This window comes from Aphelocoma coerulescens, chromosome 3 (genome assembly GCF_041296385.1).
Source record: "Aphelocoma coerulescens isolate FSJ_1873_10779 chromosome 3, UR_Acoe_1.0, whole genome shotgun sequence".
Classification (NCBI taxonomy): Eukaryota; Metazoa; Chordata; class Aves; order Passeriformes; family Corvidae; genus Aphelocoma; species Aphelocoma coerulescens.
Genome location: NC_091016.1, coordinates 38,469,717 through 38,489,649, shown reverse-complemented (window position 1 = coordinate 38,489,649; position 19,933 = coordinate 38,469,717). Strand labels below are relative to the sequence as shown.

Here is a 19,933-nt window from a genome sequence, read left to right as displayed (position 1 = left end):
TTCAAGAAAACTAATTTGCAGACTGTCAAAAGTACTGCACATAGATTTAAACCTTGAGGTAGTAGCTTGAAAGTACAGTCATGTGGGAAACAGTGTTCAGAATCAGAGAATATTCTTAAATTTTCACAATTTGAGACAAATTCCAAGAATATCCAGATCTAGAAGCAAGCTTCAGCATCCTCAAACACAAACCAAAATCCTGCAAATGCACCTGTACTTGTGAAAAGTGAAGACACTTAAAAAACAGGGGAGAAACTACTATTAATCCACTTTATTGTTATTGCCTTTAGCATAAACCATGTGCCATGTATATCCCAGCAGCTATCCTTAAAAGTCTTCTAAAATGTTTGCTAACAGCACTGGGCTTTAAGTCTAACATTTAGGTTTCTAAAGTTATACCTCAGACCTGTTTAGAGTCTTGCATGCTTTTCAAATAAAGATGTCATACTCAGTATGTTTGTCTGCCTCCACTAAACACAGCCAGCAGTTTCTCTTTTCATTTTATTGCTGTTTAGAAAGTAACCATTTTCACTCATCTGCAAATTCTTCCCTTTCTTTTCACCAGCCTTGATGTTTATCAATGGGAAGCATTTCATTTTTCAATGACTCTGGTGGGCCAGTAAAAGATTTCCTGGTAAATAAGACGTGGCCCAGGGTAGGCAAACCTTTGCTTATGTGAATAGACATGAGGGTCAAGAGGGCACCTCCTTGCATGAATAGCTTCTTTATTATTAAGCTGTTTCACAACCAGGATGGAGCAATAAAGAGTAAAAGTAAGGAATTGGAGAAGAGGGAAATGACTGAATCACCTTATATTTGGCTCAGTCTTCCTCCTGCAGCAGGGTAGATAAAGGCGTCATCACTATGGATCCCTGCTTTGTTGCCCTTCCTAAAGAGTCCCAGGATTTAGGGCCACTGAAACAAGTGGCAATGACAAGCCATAGACTTTTTATCAACAGACAAAGCTGTTAAACTGTTTTTAGGATTCTACAATGATGATAAATATGGTATATTAATGCTAAAAATGTTAATTTTTGCATATAGTCTAAAGAGGTATGAGACATTTCTCTTCCAAAGTAATTGTACATAGAGATGGGAGATTACGCAGTTCTTGTGTAAATACACAGTTGTGACTGAGGGTCTTTGGAGGCTTAAATAATGTGAATGATGTGGCATCTCAGCCACATTTACATTTGAGCAATCAGCTCTACCCAGAGGAACATGGACAGGCAAAAACCAGCCGATACACTGCCCAGGGTGAGACACCTTTAAAATGAGGGTCTACATAACATTACTCCAAGAAGTGTTTAAGTACTTTCTTTACTTCTTACAGTTATGGTAAGTAATATGGTGCTCTCAACAATCAAAAGCAAATGGATTCTTCACACAAGCGACTGCTAAAAGTTGCTTTTAAGCAAGTTTATTTTTAGGCATTTCTCAGCATGGAAGGAAAAGGCTTTCTTCTCAGCATATCCTACAATACTCAGCTTGTAAATTTCTGCAAGTGTGTTAAACACATTTCAGTAAACATTTATTGTGGTGTATTTCTACTGTAATGCATTGTGAAATTTTTATTACAGAATATAAACTTTAGACAGTATTTGACCAAATACAGCTCACTTAATAATCAGCTGAACTGTTGGCACAGAGATACTGGTCTGTAGGTGAGCTGAGAATCTGTGCTGATAACCTACTTGTCTTTTTAAGTGCTCAAGATCAACGCTACAGATCTAGCTTTGTAGTCATTCCACAGAGTTTCCATTACACTTACAGCTAGCATTAGGCTCAAAGGAACACACAAGCTAACCTGGGTGGGGAACAAGGGCAGCAGAGAGACCGGTCTCTGAATAAGTCAGTCCTTGTCACCTTTCAGGCTGCTTCTGGAAACAAAATTGGTATTGTTAGTTCAACTTGAACATTTCTTGGCATCCTTTCATTTTACTAATACCCGTTTAAAATTCTACAGTTAGTGATATTTGCTGAAGAACTTTATCCAGTTGTGTTTTAAATGGGGGTCTTAAATAGAACATCAGAGAAGTAACAGCAAAGCTCAACATGGCTCTGTAAAGTCATAGGAGTGTCAGTAGGGACCAAAAACAGAGAGAAAGAAAAGGCTTCAAGATGAAACCACCTATTAAAAAGAGACAACAGCAGAGAAACGAGTTAAACTATGCAAAATCCCAAGAACAAGTTTAGGGAGAGTCCGTGGAAGAACCTAGAGGAAGAGGCTCAGAGGAACAAGAAAGAAGTGGGGGTGAGGATGGGTGGGGAGGTGTTAAAAGCCCATTTTCAAATCAGCAACCTTCTGGATTTATTACAAGAAGAAAAATTTGGAGGTTTAATAAGAGAAGAGGATAATCAAGATTTGTGAAAGAGATGCTAGCAGTGCTTTAAAGATTCGGCAGAACCCAACAGAAGCAGCACTGAGTGGCTGAGAAAGGACAACTACAAAGACTATTTCTGATATACTTTACAGCTTACTCAGGACAGAATCCCAATGTCCTTACATGATTCCCCCATCACAGTTAGCTTCAGCTAGGTTAGATTTCACCCTGCCATCATCCTCTGACAGAAGTGACACTACCCTCTTTCCCATCACTTCTTACATAGAAGTTGAATAAGAACAGGAACAAAACTACAAGGCTAAAAGAAAGCAGGCAGTAAAGTTTCCAGTTACCAGTAAGAGTGAAATAAAGGCATTTACATTTGAGCTAACTTGAGCTTAGGACGACAACAGACCATCTATGAGGGATCATCAGACCATCGAGACTGGACATGGAAAGTAGGACATGACTGGAAGAAGTACAGAGGGAAAACTCAAACCACATATGGGACTATTACCAGGGGCTAACACACATTGAAGAGGAAAGGCCCTCCACATTTTTTCACTGTCATCTTGTTTTTTAAGAAAAAAAAAACCCAAAGCAAAAAACCCGCAACTTTCTGCCACTTCAGGATTAATTGTGATATGCATCATGGGAGAAAACAAACAAACATAAACCCCCCTAATGATTCCCTCATATCAACATAATTTTCATCCTAAATTGGGGCAATGTAGATTCTGCACTATGTTTGCAGCAAGTTAAGCACACCAGGCTTAATGCACATCCCAATCCAAACAAGGTTTTTTTTCTTGAGGACATCAGAACAGATTTGGGATATAACTTAGAGTAAGATTTTGTTAAGACTCCAGAACAGCAAAAACATACTCCAAACACATCGCATATTTTTCATTTTCCAACATCCCTTTATGGTTTCAAGCCTCCATCCACCTGTTCCACTGTATACCACAAAGACACACCAGGGCACTAAGATGGAAACAATAAGAACACTGCCACCAAAAAGCTCTGCTATCTGAAGCAGACAGAAGGCAGTCACCAACTGAAGAAAAGAAACTTAAACCACAAACTTTTGGGATCAAGAACCTATACTCTTCTAAGCTTGCACAGTATCGATTACACCAAGAAAAATAATGAGCCACTTTGCCATTCTTCTGTATTTTAGCATTTTAATAGACTTTTAGTGAATTTGAAAATAAAATATTTAAAAAAAAAAAAACCCAAGGAACAGAAATAATGAACAGAAAATATACCCGGTACAAACATTCTCACCACTGGAGCCCCACATATCTGGGCAGCCTGTTTTTCATAGTTCATCATTGCTTGCCACGACATTTTAACGGATCCATAAAAAGGCACTAACCAAGTTTATATTGCTCTCGGATTTAATACATGCTATCGATTAATAATTAGTTTTGAAGAGGCATTCTGCCAGATGACCAAACCAGGACAATTATCGACTCCTTATGGCTTGGAAAGAAGTCAGTCTCCTAGAGTACAACAGCGCAAGAGTTGCGAGCATCCCTCCGTGCGAGCCGTGCACCCTTTCCCCCGGTTACCCCGACTGACCTCCGGGACCCCCAGGGCACCTCTTCAGCATTTAGTAAGAAAACAAATTAAAAAAGAGAAAGCGAAGAAAATCAGACCAAACAGAAGAGGATCGAGACTCTTGGCTTCACCCTCCCTCCTTCTTAACACAACATCCATTGAGGCAAAAGAGACCAACCACCCTGGGTGCTAAACAAGAGCCGCATTCAGGGCGCCGCGCCGAGCAGCGGGCGGGAGCGCACTCCGGGCGGGCACCTCCGGGCCGGCCAGCTAGCGCTGAAATCAACCCCCAGCTCCTTTAGCACTCAGAGGGAAAGAGAAGGCAACGCGGACCCATTTAAGGGCTCTATCATTAAGTAGTTAGGAACGATTAAGAGGTTTCCCTACGCTCCCGCTCGAGGGACAGTTTTTCACCAGCGGGCTTTGTGAAGGCACAGACGCGGTCGGGCTGTGCCGGGTCCCGGCTGGTTCCTCAGCCCGCCCGCCCACGGGCGCGGGGTTTTCCGCTCCAGGGCGCCCGGCAGCACCTGCTGCTGCTGCTGGCACCCCCCGGCCCCAGCCCCGGCCCCCGCCCCGGCGGCGCCCGCTGTACCTGCAGGATCTTGTCCAGCCCCTCTTGGCCCAGGCAAGGAAACTGCTTGAGCAGCTCCGTCTTCTGCCGCTTATAGTTGTCGGTAGCCGAGCGCCAGTGGGGCTCCTCCAGCACCTCGAAGATCGCCGCCCCAATGGACAGGTAGAAGATGATGGCCGAGGTCAGCAAGGGGCCCCTGTCCACCATGGTGCCGGCGGCAGGCAAGGAGGGCGAGCTGGCGGAGGGCGAGCTGGCGGAGCGCGGCAGGCGGGCGAGCCGGGGCGGGTGCCCCGCGCTGCGGCCGTGGGTGCCCAAAGCCGCCCAGTCCTTCCCTGACCACCTCTGCCTACCCCGGCCGTCCGCCGTACCTCTCCTCCTGGCTTCTGCCGCGTTCCCTTAGAGTCTTCCACACTCCCCTCCCACTCTTCCTCCTCCCGCCTCTGCTCCGCTCCACTCCACTCCCCCCGGGCTGATCTCCTTCCCCCAGTTTTTTCCCCTCCCTCCAGAGCAGCGATTTGAACCTGGTGCTCTCCCGCTTCCTCTCTGCCCCCGGCCCGCGCATGCGGTGCTGTCGCTGGGGAAAGGCCGGCGGGGCGCCCCGGGCGCGGCGGGACCCAGCCCGCGGCCCGGCCAGGGACGGGCGGTCCCCGCGGGGCGGGAGGGCGGCGGTGGGGTCCGGCCATCGCCATCGCCCTCCCCCGAGGGGCCGCCTGGGGGAAGGGGAGCGGGGCCGCGACCTCCGCTCTTCCCGCTCTGCCTGGCGGGAGCTGGTGTGGGGCCGAGAGGGCAGCTCGGCCCCGGCCTCCTCCCCCTGAGCGCGGCTGGTCCCCGCGCCCGCAGCCGTCTGTACGTTCCCCTCCGTGTTTTCCCTTGAGTCAGGGTAAGAAGGGGTAACGTCGCTCAGTTTTATTTTACTTGTTCCCTCATGCCGGCGGGTTCAGCGGAATTCCTCGTTTTCGACGCCGGGAGGCTGTGAAACGAGGTCTATAGCTTTCCTGGATGCGTGGAACCGTGGGGGGAAGGTGAGCAGGAGCTTTGAGGAGAAAAGAAGGTGTCTGTCCGCAGATTTCACCCCTTCCCTGAGACGTCCACACATGGGCATCACAGATCATTCGGAGCAGAAAATGCATCTCCCTTTCTTTCATGCCTTTGGTACCTTCAGTAAATATTGCTATGTATGCTGTCGGTGTGTTTGGGAGGGAGGGGGACACGGGGTAGTGATTTTCCATGAGATGCTCAAAACATCTTGCAGGCTGAAGCTCTCTTGAAGCTCCCCCTATTTGTGAAGCCTTCTCCAGGAGCCTCTTACAGCCATGCACCAGCCCACGCCGCTCCGTGTTCGAATGGGGCTGGAAATGGGTTTAAATGGGCAGGGAGAGGATATAGCGATGCGTTATGCACCCTGGCAGCGCTTCTGGTGCGGACACAGTTCATCTTACAAACATTGTTTTTGTGGGGGTAACTTGTTTTCTTCCAGCCCCCACAACAGGAAATAAACACTCAAGAAATACAGTCGTTCATATCAACTGCATCAGCAGTAAGAGATTTGGGGTGTATAGGTACTCAGTTGGAGTACACAAACTAAAAGGCTGAGATAAGCCTGTGCAGACATAATTGAAATGGGAAGACGGGGAATGGAGGATAATGGGAAAGACAAAGGAAAGAAGTGTGCAAGACAGGATGGAAAAACAAAAAGGAGAGCAGATAGAAGGCAGAGGAACATGCCTTGGTTAGAAGGTGTATGGAGATACCTGTATAAAACTTTGAATCATGCCCAACGGATGCTTGTGTGAGATTGCCCCCAGGAAATCACATGGCCCTTAAGCAGTCCTACTAATGTACATAGTGCTCAATAAAAATACATCTGCAAGAGGTTCCTGGCAGCCTAAAAGCAGGACTGCAGAAACCACAAAATCCACAAGCACATTAAGTGATCACTCTTTGCATGGGATTTCCCAGTTATTTAAAAGAAACATTAAGAAGGAAAAAGGATTTTCAAACAGCAGTAGTTAAAAAATAAAAATTATATGTGCTAGAGGAAATAGCAGGAAAAAAAGCATCATAATAAACATTTTTTAAATGAATGTCATAAACTCCACTAATCTTTTTTATTAAGGTAAAAATGGGGGATGCTTCATGAAGTTGAAAGGCTGTAATTTTTTTAATTAAAAGGAAAAGAAGAATTTCATGATGCACAATTACCATGTGAAAATTATTCCCAGGTGTTATCACTTGGCCCAAGACCTTTGCAAAACTTGAAAAGCCATTGGCCACATAAATTAATTTGAGCATCTGTCACTGTCTCACTCACTGATTTAAAAGTAAAGCTAAAAATTGTAAGGTATATAAGTACTTACGGCAAGTGACTGAAAGTATTAAAGAACTTTCAGTAGGCAAATCATGATACAATTTTCCTTTTGGTGCTCTTGCACCTTCTTCTGAGTCACCTGCAAGTGGTTAGGTTACTCTGACAGCAGCACCAGTAGCCTGACACGTTACAGCAATGCTGCACTTGTGTGTTCCTGACCCTGAACATCTGTGCTTTGTAACTGGAAGGTATTTGATTAAATTTTGAAACTGTACTCTGCTCCATCTGTCTTTAAGTCTCTAAAGGCCCATTTATACATTGAAACAGTATCTTAAAGGCATGAGGAATGACACGAATGACCCTGAACCCACTGCAGTTACAGAGCACAGACGAGCAAAACCACTTCCAGGCATTTTACAGAAAGTTTGTGATTTTGATTCAACATTTCTGCTTTCCACTCTAAACTCCCAGTCAAAGACTGCATAATTAGTACTCTCAGTAACTGAGTCAGTCGGTGTTTAAAAACAAACAAACCTGTGTATCACATACCATTTTTCCCTGTGTTGAAATGCTATTGCACTTGTTAGACTGTCTCCTTGTGTTTCTCTGAGTTTAAAAGAGGTGAGCCTGGTAAGGAACAACATCCAGAAGAATAGTTTATTCCCCAAGGAACCATAACCAGCTACTCCTACAAGAAGAGGTGATCCACTGAGTATCAACAAACTTCGAGCACTTAGATATTTCACTTCGATTCCATTGTCTTTTGCAGAACAAATTGCAAGGTATACTTTCATGCTGCTGGCCAAGCGAGTGCAGCAAGAAGGAATGTTTTGTGTAGCTGGCCTCTCTTTGCACCTCCTGATCTAAAATGCTTCTCCTGACCTCAGAAAAGATCCCATATCCTTTTATTCATGGCCCTTTTCTCCTCTTTGTTTCCCTTGGATTAAACAGTACCCCTATTGTCAACCCACAGCACCTGCCACATAGGCCCCACAGCTTTTCATGCTAGCTAAGTTAATGAAAAGGCTGGAGTTATTCACTCACAGTCTTTTAAATCTCATTAAAAATCAAGGGAGAAACAGCAGAAAGCACTGTGGTGAGCAATACCACAAGTATCAATCATTTGTATTATTTGCGTAGGACATTATTTCAGGCTGTCCAGTCCAAAAGGAAATCTCTTTCATCCAAACTGTGTGTCTAAGACACATTTGCTGTACAGATGTTTCCTAGAGCAGCCTGAAATGAATGAATAAATGTCAGAAAATGTCTTAGATGGAGCAAGTAAAAGACATTATTTGGGCTAAAGAAACCTGTCATGTAGTGGCAAAGACGGCATGTTATACTGAGTATGAGCTATGAGCCTCTCTTCAAGCCTCTGCCATTTTTCACTTAGAAGTCTGTTTTGGGCTGGTTGATGACTGTTCTCAATGCCTGTCAACTCTGCATGTTTCATTTTTTTTTAACTGTTGAAATTTAGACACCTCCAACGTTGTCTTCAAGTGCTTTGCATCTAGCCACGTATGGTTTGACTAAGTTGAGGGGTGTGCTGTCGTGACTATCATGAGCAGTTTGGCTTCTTTGATGCAGTCCAGTGCACACAGAGAGGGTAAGAATGGTCTGCAGATGATGCAGAATTTTATATGAGGCATTTGTGGAAAGTTCAAAAATTCTCCATGGGATTGTTCATACCTTTTGGCTTAAGTATTTACACAAAGCACATTTTATGCCCTGAATGTAAAGTAACACATAGTAAATCATAATAAAAATAATAAAAACTTTTACCAAAACAACTTGCATACCACTGCAACAGACTTCTTCACCCATGGACAGATAAAGAGTGAACAAACACCACATGACAGATGTTAGTCATGCTGCTTAATGAATAACTGGTGATGAGTACAATACCTGTGTGGAATGGCTGTAATATGTTCAAGGAAAAATATGCATTTGGATCATCTGTTTTTCACTGAGGTACCTGTAGTGCTCGAGAGAAATATCTTCATCAGGAAGAAGCCTAGGTATTTCAACAGTTTTTCTACATCTCTTTCCTTGACTTGTTCCTCAGTCATCCATAGCAGTCACTGGATGATGAAACACATCTTCCTTCAAAATATTAAAAAGAAATACTCTGGCCTTCTCTTTCTGTTCCACCATGACCTCACTGGTAGTGCCAAAAGCTTTACGGCTGACATTCATGTCAGTGATCTAAGCATTTCAGAATACAGCTCTACAAAAAAAGACCAACTCATACAATGTCAGTCCTGGACTGGCTTTTACCACCATGATACCTGGAGGACATTACTCTTCTAGATATGTTCAAGGATAGCTGAGCACCATGGTAACAGAGCCAGTGAATATGCAACAATCTGTTATTTTGTTATGTAAAACTTCACTTTCAAGTCTTGTGTAATTAAGAAGGAATTAAATTTTATTTGTGTATAGTAATATGGATGAATGTTTGCACATCACCCTGAAACTTGTTTCCCAAACCAGTTTAATTTAACTTCTATCAATCTGGTGTCGTGCAGTGCATACCTTCTCCAGTGTTACTGCCTGAACGTGACAGTGCTGGATTACAGGGGAGAATTCAAGGAGCTGTTAGCCTCCCCTGTCTCCCAGCTGGGTTGCACAGCTGTGTGTCTGTGTGCCAGGTTGTGCAATGAAGGGCCTTGTATGTGACTGGGCAGCTCCCAAATCCACACTGGGCTCCCTTCCATGCACGGTGTGTAGCACTCACGTTTTGTTAGTCAACATGCCGGAAGAGCTGTTCTGTTCCCACCTATCTCTTCCCTTTATAGAGAAAAAGTCAGCACATTAATTTTGGCAGAGGAAAAGCAGAGCGAAGGTTGATGGCTTTTTTCCCCCCCTCTTCGGTGAGTAGAGCCTCGTGGATATCAAATGAAGACAGCTATACACCAAAAAAACATTGAAAAGGATCATATTTTATCATCTGTTCTCCTGTTCCAAACCCTGCAGCAACAGCTTGTGAGGCTAGATTGGGTTCCTTATCTAGGGAAAGAAAAGATTGAGTAAGTAAGTGAGAGAGTTGGCTACATGCACTTAAAGGAGTATGGATTTTTAAGATTTTTGTTTCCTATGGACACTAGTTGCTTTTGTGCTTGGTGTCCTGGAATGAAAGAATGGTCATAGCCCATGTGGTCTCTATGCATGTGCCTCTCCCTTATGTGTTTAAAGGAGTTTTGAAAGAAGACAAGAGTTCCTGGCATAGTCAAACTCCACAGCCCCTTAGCCTGGCACATGGTTCTTTGTGATCCCTCCAGGTCATGTGTGATATTGGGAAAGAAGACAGCAAAGGCTGAGCACTAACACCCACAGCTGTCCTGCAAGTGAAGGGCCTGTAAAGCTGTTAGTGGCTTTTAACTTATGCCTTGAACCCTCCTAGACCATCACCAGGAGAGGTGTTATAAGAGAGTTTGGAGGAACTTGGATATCAGTGTTACTGCCTTCCAGTGGTGCCTCCCACATGCCAAAACTCAGCAAGCAAATCCAGGTGACTTGCAGATATGACTCTTGGGAGGTAACTTGGCACAAAAGTGGCTGGGTTAGAGCATCAGAAAAAAATCCACCTGGTCTAGTGCTTCACTCAACAGCAGGACTGTTGTCATTGCTGTAAGCATAGAAGCTGCCTGCAGGTTCTAACTTCCAGGTCTCATGGTGAGCGCCATGCTCTTGGCTCTCGGTGACTTTGTAGGGATGTGTGTGTGTGCATGGTCACAGTCAATTGCAAGATAACCCATGACTGAGGTGGAAAAGCAAGTCAGATGCTGGATATTTTCCTCCTGTTGTGTAGCACCTCAGCAGTGCTCTGTTCATCATTCTGTCTCACAACTGGAACAAAGTCCAGGGAAAGTGAAGAAGCAGTGAGTGAATAGAAGCAGACTCAAATTGCCCATGTTGCTGCTCTCCTTTGGGAGCTCTGGGGAAGTCCTGGTAACTCAGGTCAGACTCACAACGGTGCCAACAATGAGGTGTGGGGAGGTCTGTCAGGAAGCAGAGTTGAGGGAAGGCAGAGAGCATAAGAATAGACAATTCCTAACTATACCTGTACATCTGCAAAAATCTCTGAAGCAGCTGGGAGAGAGAGAGAGAAGAACATATGGGTCTCTCTAAGGGCATCCAAACAGAGGTGAACATCCCAAGCTTCTTTGTTCATTCAAGAGGACCATCTGAGGCTGAACATCCCCAGGGAATACTGCATTGCCAACATGGGTTATAGAAACTAGTGGTTAGCAGCCTGTTAGAGGTTTCACAATTCATTTTCTTTGAATATTAGTTATTTCTTTTGCCAAAGAGAGGCGAAAAAGGGAGGAGGAGGAAATAAAAACTAAATGGGCTATTTCATTTATTTTATAAGATAAAGTCAATAAGCAGATGGGTGATCTCTGCAGATGGCATTGCTTCAGTCAAGACAGAAAATTCAGTGCTTTCCCTGCATGTGTTTTTTGCAAGATTTCTTTGGAACAAGGAAGTGTATGCAAATAATGGAACCAATCTGCAAAAGCTCATTCAGCTCAGCAGCCATGAACTCTCACTGACTGTGGATACTTGTAACAATAAAGATTCTCCAGGCTGGGGAGCCTGGCTCTTGGGTCTGCTTCGTATTCTACCCTTGCTTCACAACTCCCTACTCTCACCCCCAAGCTTTTGCAATTCAGTGACAATCAGAGTTAATAAAGGTGTGTCTGTGATCCTATAAAGCAATTTGCATCATCATCTTTTGTCATGAAATTTTCACAGGGGAAGGAGGAGCAGCAGCATTTTGTCGAAGTAAAGGTTGCCCTGGCAGTGTACCAAGAAGGCTGAAGCCCTTAATTTTCGTAAGAGAGATTTGATTACCGCAGCCCATATCTGAGTGCAGAAAAGTGTCCTGCAGAAACTACACTCCCCCACCCCCTCACTCCCTCTCTTCCAAGATAAATCTAAAAGTAGTCTGGAGCTTACAGTCTTGCATTACTGCCACTGTGTCACAAGCACATGGACAAGCTTGGGCTACCTTGCTGAAATTATTGTACTAGGTATACTACAGATTACACGACATCTGCCTCTGCCCTACCAAAACCATAATTTTCCATAGCCAGGTTGAAGAAACTGCGCTGCTTTCACTAGCCAGAAGTGGCCAGAACCTGCCAGTTGACATTAACTGTGTTGTATGTTATTTCAGTGTGTGTCTATTATAAACAGATGACAATGCAACTTCCATTTTGACTAAAGGAACTGATAATCGACACAGAGCTATTAAAACATGACAAATAAGTAATGCCTAAGCCAAATAAATAAATGAGCTGTTGGAGAAGTCTTTCTTCTGCTGTGCTGTCTAGTGCAAATACAGCAGCCTTGCTCAATAAAGAAGACCTTGTTTAGTTCTGGGCTTGTCTCAACCCTGGTCTTTTACAAGCACTTTGGACAAGATCATTAAACTGCATGTATCAACTGAAGACATGCCTCCCAAATTTCCTGCTAGTGCTGGGAAAAGCTCTAGTTACACAATTATATCTTGACTAACAAATATCTATTCTCAGCAGTGGGAAGTGAGTTATTTTGCAGCTCTCTATCAGAGTCTACAGATGCCTTGTATGACATTTAGAGAGATTAAATTCCTTTGCCTCTCTTTATACCTGGACTGCTTGTAGGGCATGCTGCTTGGAAAACGTGGGAATATTACAATTGGAATATCTATTATCATGATAATGTGTGGAAATCTGACAGAGCAGTTTGGTAAGGACATTATTGGGGTTTGTAGGTAAAGCAGAGAGGGGATTTTGATATCTGTCATTAGTACAGAACAGTGAGAAAAGCTGCTGTGGTTCCTCACTGGCAAGACACAGTGGGGAGGCTGCTACTGCCATAAGCTGGGCACTGGACAAAAGGGTGGGATGGAGCCTACAGGAAGAGTTGTGCAGGCTGGCTGCCATGGGGGGCCTTTGCTGGCCGTGTGGTGGGCAACAGGGCCACACAATGAACAGATACTCCAGCTATCATTTTTATTTTCCAGAAAAAAGTTGGCTTTCCTATCTGGAGTGACTAAACTGTCTTTTCTCCATTCACCTTGATGCAAACTCATCTGTTTTTGAACAGAGATCCCAAGTTTTAAGATCCAATTCAAATCTGAACCTTTCCTTATGGTCTCTACTCTGTGGAGAATTCCTCCGAGTCTGGCAGTTTTCCATATTAGAAATCTAATATTATTTACATTGATTGTGGTTTAGACATAAAGCTTGAATTCAGTTCTATGTGGATAGAAGGATTGAATATCTTCAAACAGTGGTGCAGAGAGAGAAAGAAAGGAAAAGCAAAAAGGTCTTGAATAATATAAAAGATGCTAAGGAGGCAGACCAAATAACATCGTGGTCTTTTCATTTGTGACTTGTGCAGCACAGGCTTTTCAGGATGGTTGAGTACCCACTTCAGGACGAGGGGGCAGGGGTAAGGAAGAGCTCACAGCAGCACCTTGACAGCTTGCCAATGCACACACAAGCAATACGCACCTTTTGGTTAGTCCCTGCAGTGAATTATGTTTTCAGTTGTACCTTGCAGAGTGAATAGCAAATAACTTCAGACTGTAACACTGTCCAATCTGTTCCCCCATATGCACTCCTTTTCCAAAGAATACACTGTACCATGCAGTAATGAGGGCATTCAAATAACAATGGAAAGACTGAGTCTGATATTCTCCTGAGCTAATTTCAAAGCTGCCTATCCAGTTCTCTGCCTTTTTTGGTCAGTCTCTTTACACCATTTATGCTTGGTTTTAAACAGACTTGGTAGGAGAAAAGATTCCAGCACACCTGATCCAACTTTTAAACTCAGCTCCACAGAAAGGCAGATATTACATAGGCATAGAGTTAGAAAGTCAGTAGAACTTTCCCTGCTTCCTAGCACATTTTTATTTCTTAAAATTATGTAAATTCTGTGTTGGTAAGGTAGGTAAAACTGACTGTGGGACATTACACATGAACTGGAAGGCATGGCACAAGAAGTCACATCTTTTTGTAACACTAGATATTGTCTCACATATGGGAGGCAATATATCAGAACTCACAAATCCTCTTTTAAGCACCTGTAAGAAACCACTGAAACCAAACACAGGCCACCTGCAACATGCAAAGCCCTCAGCTGAAACAGTCACATTCACAAAGCTGAGTTATGAAGTCCTCTATAATAGAAAGTCCTCCAAACTTGCAAGATTTATTGTTCTTCTGGGGGCAGTTTTAGGCATATAACTTATTCCCACTGAGCTCTGGCAGTTTCTCATATCCTGGTTGTTCTCACAGTATCTTCTCTATGGCTAGTCCTGCAGCCAGCTTGTTTTCTAGCTGGATAAGCTGCCTCTGCTGTAATATCAACACTTGTCGGGCCAACAGGGAAGACAGTGGAATCAGATACATATATAGGATAGCAATAGTAACACTGTATATTCTTTATTCCTTGTATTGACTTTCTCCCTGAAAGACTGCGCACAGCACAATACTGAGTGAATTTCAGCCCTTTTACAGGGCCAAGACATGGTTTCTATAACACCTGTGTTCTAGTTAATGCTCAGGTTGGCTCTAAGTGGAAAATAACTCTTGTTACACTTCTGCACATAGTCAAATTTTGATTAAAGACAACAAAAGATTATTTGGGAGGAGTGAGGTTATTTTTTTTCTTCTTCTCATTCTGGAAAGGACTACCAAAGCCCTTTTACCTACTGAACTATAAAGACAAAGAATAAAGGTTGCAACTAATGTGGGGGAAAGGGAAAGGTTTTTTACACCACCACTCTGTCCTGTTTGAGTGGTCCATCTCCATACATTGTTCATGCTTGGACAGTGCAGTTTCTATTAAGAAATGTTCCTGCTTGAGTGTCTGCTTCATGCAGTGATAGCTAATAGAGTGTTGTGTCATAGGTGGTGCCTAGCACAGGGCACTGCTCTGCTGTGAATGGGCTCAGCTGAGCACAGTGGCTGTGAGGACATGTGTGAAGGCTCCCAAGTGCACTTGTTGGACCAAATACGCTTCTGAAAAAATAGCGTCTTGGAATAAGACAAGCAAAAAGCAGCAAGCCTCTGACTGGAAAACAGACAGCCCATTTATTCTTTCAGAAATTCCATTTATGTAGGAGATGGATACAAGCCCTCCATACTGCTAAAATCCTCCAACTGTTGCAGAGAGACAGGTCTCCTTTTAACCATTGTCCCAGGTGTATTTCATCTGCAATATAAAACAAGTCTGGCTCAACCCTTTGCAGACCTCTGAACTGTCAGAAGCCTGGAACAGCAAGACTCTCAAGTGATTGCATCACGTGAGAGGGGAGGAGGTCAGAGGGACTCATCGCTTGAGAATGCATGCCCACATCTCAGCTCCTAATCCTGGTCTGACACGGGGCATGTCGGATCCCGCACGGAGGAGATGCACAGGGCATGCCACTGCTGGCAGGTGCGTGCTGCTTAACAAGGAATGCTGGCCCCTGCAGGTTCTCCTCCACCTGCTCCAGCCCCAGGCTGGAGTGCTTCCTCTCCGCAGTGCTGGCAACACCGCAGTGCTGGCAACAGCTCCTACCTTGGGGGATGCTACTGCAGGGATGGGCACAGGAGGATGGTGCTGCTGCATGGATGGGCATAGGAGGATGGTGCTACTACAGGGATGGGTGCAGGAGGATGGTGCTACTGCAAGGATGGGCACAGGAGGATGGTGCAACTGCAGGGATGGGTGCAGGAGGATGGTGCTGCTGCAGGGATGGGCACAGGAAGATGCTACTGGCAGTGGAGGAGTGGCAGCAGAGGGACTACCCCTCAAACTGCCTCAGGCTCAGCAGGACTTCTATTGGCATCACCAAAGGATCATGCCACTGCCTTCATAACTGCAGAAATACTTCCCAAGGCTGACTTTTCCTTTTAGAAATAGAGAAATTTCATCCAGTGAACTATGCATTTCTTGGATGTTATTTGGCTTGCCAAATGGCTGTAACCTGTCAGCTGTACCAGATCAGCCCAAGGCCTAAAAATGCTGTGTCTTATGGCTGAAAAATTAGTTTGTGCATGCTTGGCTAGAGAGGTTCTGTTAAGAGAATCTGTTATATAGAGGTTACTATGCTCCTTGTAGCTTCCTCACAAAGCACATGTGTCCTTTCCCCTAGAAAAACATTGAAATTATCAAGGGATTTGCATATGTTAAGGAACTAAAAAAAAAAATAGCAAGAAGGTCAGAGAATACACAAGTTCTTTGGGTTCCTGTGTTTTGCAGCCAAAGTTCTGAAAAGCACTTCTGTTCAAGCACAGAAACTGTGGCTCTCTGTACTGTTAGAAGGGTGTCAGCAATTGCAGAAGTATGGAAGAGGAGAGGAAGTCTCATGGTGCCAGCTGAAGGAAGGAGAAGTAGTGACATGAACAGTGCCCCTTCAACCAGCAAGGAAAAGAGGAATCACCTGCTCTGTCTCTAAACCAGCAAGTCTCTTTTCTGTGCTAGCAGGATGCTCCTCCCAGCTCCTACTTCAATTTAAAATTGTCTTTCAGAGAAGCAAATGCAAGTGCCCCAGGTGAGAACTAATCTGTATCACAGAAAATAAATGGAACCCATGGAGTCAGGAAAAAAAACCCATTTTAAAAATGGCTGAGTTTCATTCCACTTACTTCTCTTTGAACTTGCTGAAGTTCAGATACGTTCAGAACTGGAGTTTTGGAGCAGATCCACCTCTGTTGTCAACTCACTTATCCTCTGTTGTTGTGGATTGTTTATTTTAAAATAGTGTGCACAAAATATCACTCTAGGTGAAAATGTAGAAAAATTAGTTCTGAGTGTAGTGGCTGTATTTTTTAAAATGCTTTAAATAATATGCTTAAGAAAGCTGAGGACAAGTATGTGTGAAGATATACTGCTTAAAAAACCCTGAACTTTAACCTTGTAGGTCTGCACATTTGTGCCGATATCCACATCATAAACTCAAGCACTCTTAGATTCAAACTGCTGGATTCATCAGGAACTCTTCAGCTGTGGACAGAATATATTTCAGGAAATTGGAAGTAGTACAGAATAATCATGGACTGAAAAGGCTTTTGCCCTGTTCTGAGTTGCAGAGCAGGATTTGGCCCAAAAATACACTATCAGAATCTCTTTGAATTAATGTAATAATAGAATATGGTATTTTTATTTCTTTTACGTAATGGTCTCCAATTCATTCATAAGTATTGTTTAGCACTAGCTACAGCTCAGTTGTGGGAATGTGTTTTCACAGGCAGCTGTGATATTGTTGTATGATTTACCCTGGTTCACAAAATTTAAAAACAACAAAATCAAAGAGTAAACAACATGAGGCAGGGGAAGGGAAGCAAGAAAAGGGCCAGGGAATCAATCAAGATTGGAATGAAAGTTTTGCCTCCTATTCCTGCTGGACAATATTCTCTGTCACCATCACTCTCACTAATTTACCTGGCCAAAAGGATGTCAAGTTATACACTGTCATGATTCTACACAAGGTTATTTTTGACATTTTTTATTTACTTCCTTTTTGACTGCTTCCTAGGTTTCCTCAGGGAGGGATAATAATGTCTACCCTCAGAGAAGCCCAAACTGTATTATTGTACTCCCGGAACAGTTCCTAAACCCAGTTGCTTCTCAGACATTAAAATACACTGTATCTGTCAACCCATCCCTTTTAACTTTCCCAAGCATTGGATGTTTGTGCAGTGCTTTATGTGCATATAATTGCAATGACACAACTGAAATATGCTTAAAAAGATAGTTTTATAATAAGTCTCTGTGTTGTTACTCAAGTGAGGTTACTTCAGTTTCTGGCTTGTCACAAGAACCAGTCATAGAGGAAATATATGGGCCTTTTCACATGAGAGAAAATTAATACTGGGAACTTTGTAACTAAGAAGATGTTGAGAGATGTGCACCCATTAAAGTCTGACTAACAAACCAGGGAAATGATGGCAGACCACTGGTTACTGTGAGAAAGATGCTCTTGCAGTTTCCCCACCCGGTAAATGTTTGTTGTCAGTTGCTAGAGAGCCTGTAACTTGACATAACCAGGTGCTGATGTCAGGGCTTCTGGACTAGTACTGAGCTAAGCTCTTGTCAGCATTTATAGCTAACCTTTTTATTATGGATTGATGGCACAAAGCAAACTTAAGTCAATGTTTACCTCTACTGTTAAAAGCAAGGAGAAGGGACAAGAACATTTAGTGGCTTCAGGATGGCTTGATAGTCAAAGATTAGTGTCCTTGTAAATCTGATAAATAACAGACAGTCCAAATTTTTGTAAGATCTCCAAGGTTTCCTGTGGGATTCCTTTAGATAAGAATTTGAAGGGTGCTTGTTACTTCCGAAGGTACATTCCTCTCTCAAGGTCCAGCATATGGGGAGAAACAGCTTTAAAAAAAACCCCAAAACCCAACAAACCAACTAATACTTCTTTGCATATAGACTGTCTACACTCTTTTAGAAGAAGCAGGAAGTCAGTGGATGTGTAAAGCAAGAGGAACAATTAGATAAGACAATGGTGAGCAGAAACACAAAATGCAATGGAACCAAAAAACAAACATTGTCATATGTAACCTCCTGAGTCAGGGTCATGCCCTAAATACACAGGACTGTCTGAAAGCAGTGTTGTATTTAAGTACCTAAATACAGACTTAATGCATACCTGTAAAATATTTTTCAGGTCCAGCATCATATCTTTTTATGTACAATATGTTCCTTTAATAAGGAAGAGATGGCAATCCTGAACCTGTAGTCAGAGGTGCTTGTCTTAAAGAAGGTTCCTGGAACCATCTTGGTTCAGGTTCAAAGGCTGCTCAAATGTTTAAGCTCAAACTAATCAAATTAAGTGTGTTCTTGACAGATTATGTTCCCCCTTTTGTAGGTCTCTCGTGGGGGATATTAGTCATAAACTCAGAAGAACGCCTACACTGCATCCACACAATTTGAGGTGGATGTTAAAATAATCCCCACCTGAGCACACAAGTCTGGTAACTGTTCAACCATTTATGCAATTTGCATGTGTAAATGAATTTAGCATTCACAGATGGATTCCTATGCATATTATGGATAGTTAGGAGTGGAATCTGAAAACTGTTCTGTAGTTATTTCCCATGAGGGGATTTTATCACATCAAATTATAAATCTATATGTTGAGATATGTCTATATATAAAGATGCACAGAACATACCTGCCTGTGCTCACTTCTGGAGCTGTACCAGTGCTTAGCCAATTGGGAATGTGACGGTGGAGCTCTGTACAAGGTTGTCTTTGTTTGTCACATTTTGGGAAGTGAGCAGGACAGCAAGACTGGCAATTTTTTCAAACTGTAGTGGCCTCTGAGAATAGCTGATTTCATGCCCTCTGAGTGTTTGGATTTCAGTTTGTAGATAGTTTCAACTATTGCTCTATTTTTTGGAATGCAAATCTTCAGGTTATGCAATGTACTATTCAAATTCTTTATTGTCAGTACTCAGAAAGGAAATGTGTCAGCAGTCCCACTGGCCACTTATTGGCACCAAGTTGTTAGCAAAGTGTTGTATGAGTGCTGAGTTTCTGGCACTGACCTTTTTTAATATTTTTTTCCTTTAGAGAACAGACAAACACAGTTCTGACCTACGCAGATGAATGTAGAAAAATAAGGTGGTTTAAGGTTTGAGTCTGCCAGCTCTGTCAGTATTATCAGGTTCTGTAGTGTAATACAAAATGGAAGTAGTTTTGCATGATTAGTCCAGGGAAGAACTGGGTGGTTTAAATGATCAATACTTCACCTAGCCTTAGAGAATTCAATTTTCATCAACTTCTCATGAAAACAGAAATCTTCCAGATATTCATATCTCTCACTCACATGTTTGCAAAACTGTTTCCCAATATGATTTTTAGTTTCTAAATGAGTGAGAATTACAGGAAAGGTCATTTTAAAAGTTATCCTATACTTCATGTTCAGAGATCAGATTAAAGTTTGGGTAACAGTAATGGCACATTTAGACTTTTGAAATTCCTCATGGGAACCACAGAGCTACTAGTAAGAGCCGTGAATGTGACTTTGCCTGTATGCCTGTAGGCATAGATTTATATTATAGTATTATAGGTTTTTATATTTGAATATTCCCTGTCAGATAAAAGAACATTAATCAGTGTAAGATGTTAGGAATTGATAAATCTCTTGGCTAATCCTCTGGGGACATC

The 19,933-nt window shown here is 43.0% G+C and overlaps 1 protein-coding gene and 1 long non-coding RNA gene across 3 annotated transcripts in view; one reads left to right on the top strand and one right to left on the bottom strand.

The window, feature by feature from the left end:
- Positions 1-4,957, bottom strand: part of KCNK5 (potassium two pore domain channel subfamily K member 5) — a 35,775-nt gene extending 30,818 nt beyond the window's left edge. The window contains exon 1 of the mRNA XM_069009828.1: positions 4,480-4,957. Within this exon, the coding sequence (XP_068865929.1) occupies positions 4,480-4,665 (186 nt within the window). The 5' untranslated portion in view covers positions 4,666-4,957. The remainder of the gene's footprint in view (positions 1-4,479) is intronic.
- Positions 4,958-5,088: 131 nt separating this feature from the next.
- LOC138107940 (uncharacterized) lies at positions 5,089-11,488 on the top strand. 2 transcript variants are annotated; one of them, XR_011149786.1, is made up of 3 exons: positions 5,089-5,304; positions 5,400-5,480; positions 7,536-11,488. It is a non-coding gene; the product is annotated as an uncharacterized lncRNA (long non-coding RNA). The 2 variants fall into 2 exon arrangements; XR_011149785.1 differs by having other exon boundaries at positions 5,089-5,480.
- The last annotated feature ends 8,445 nt before the right edge of the window (positions 11,489-19,933 follow it).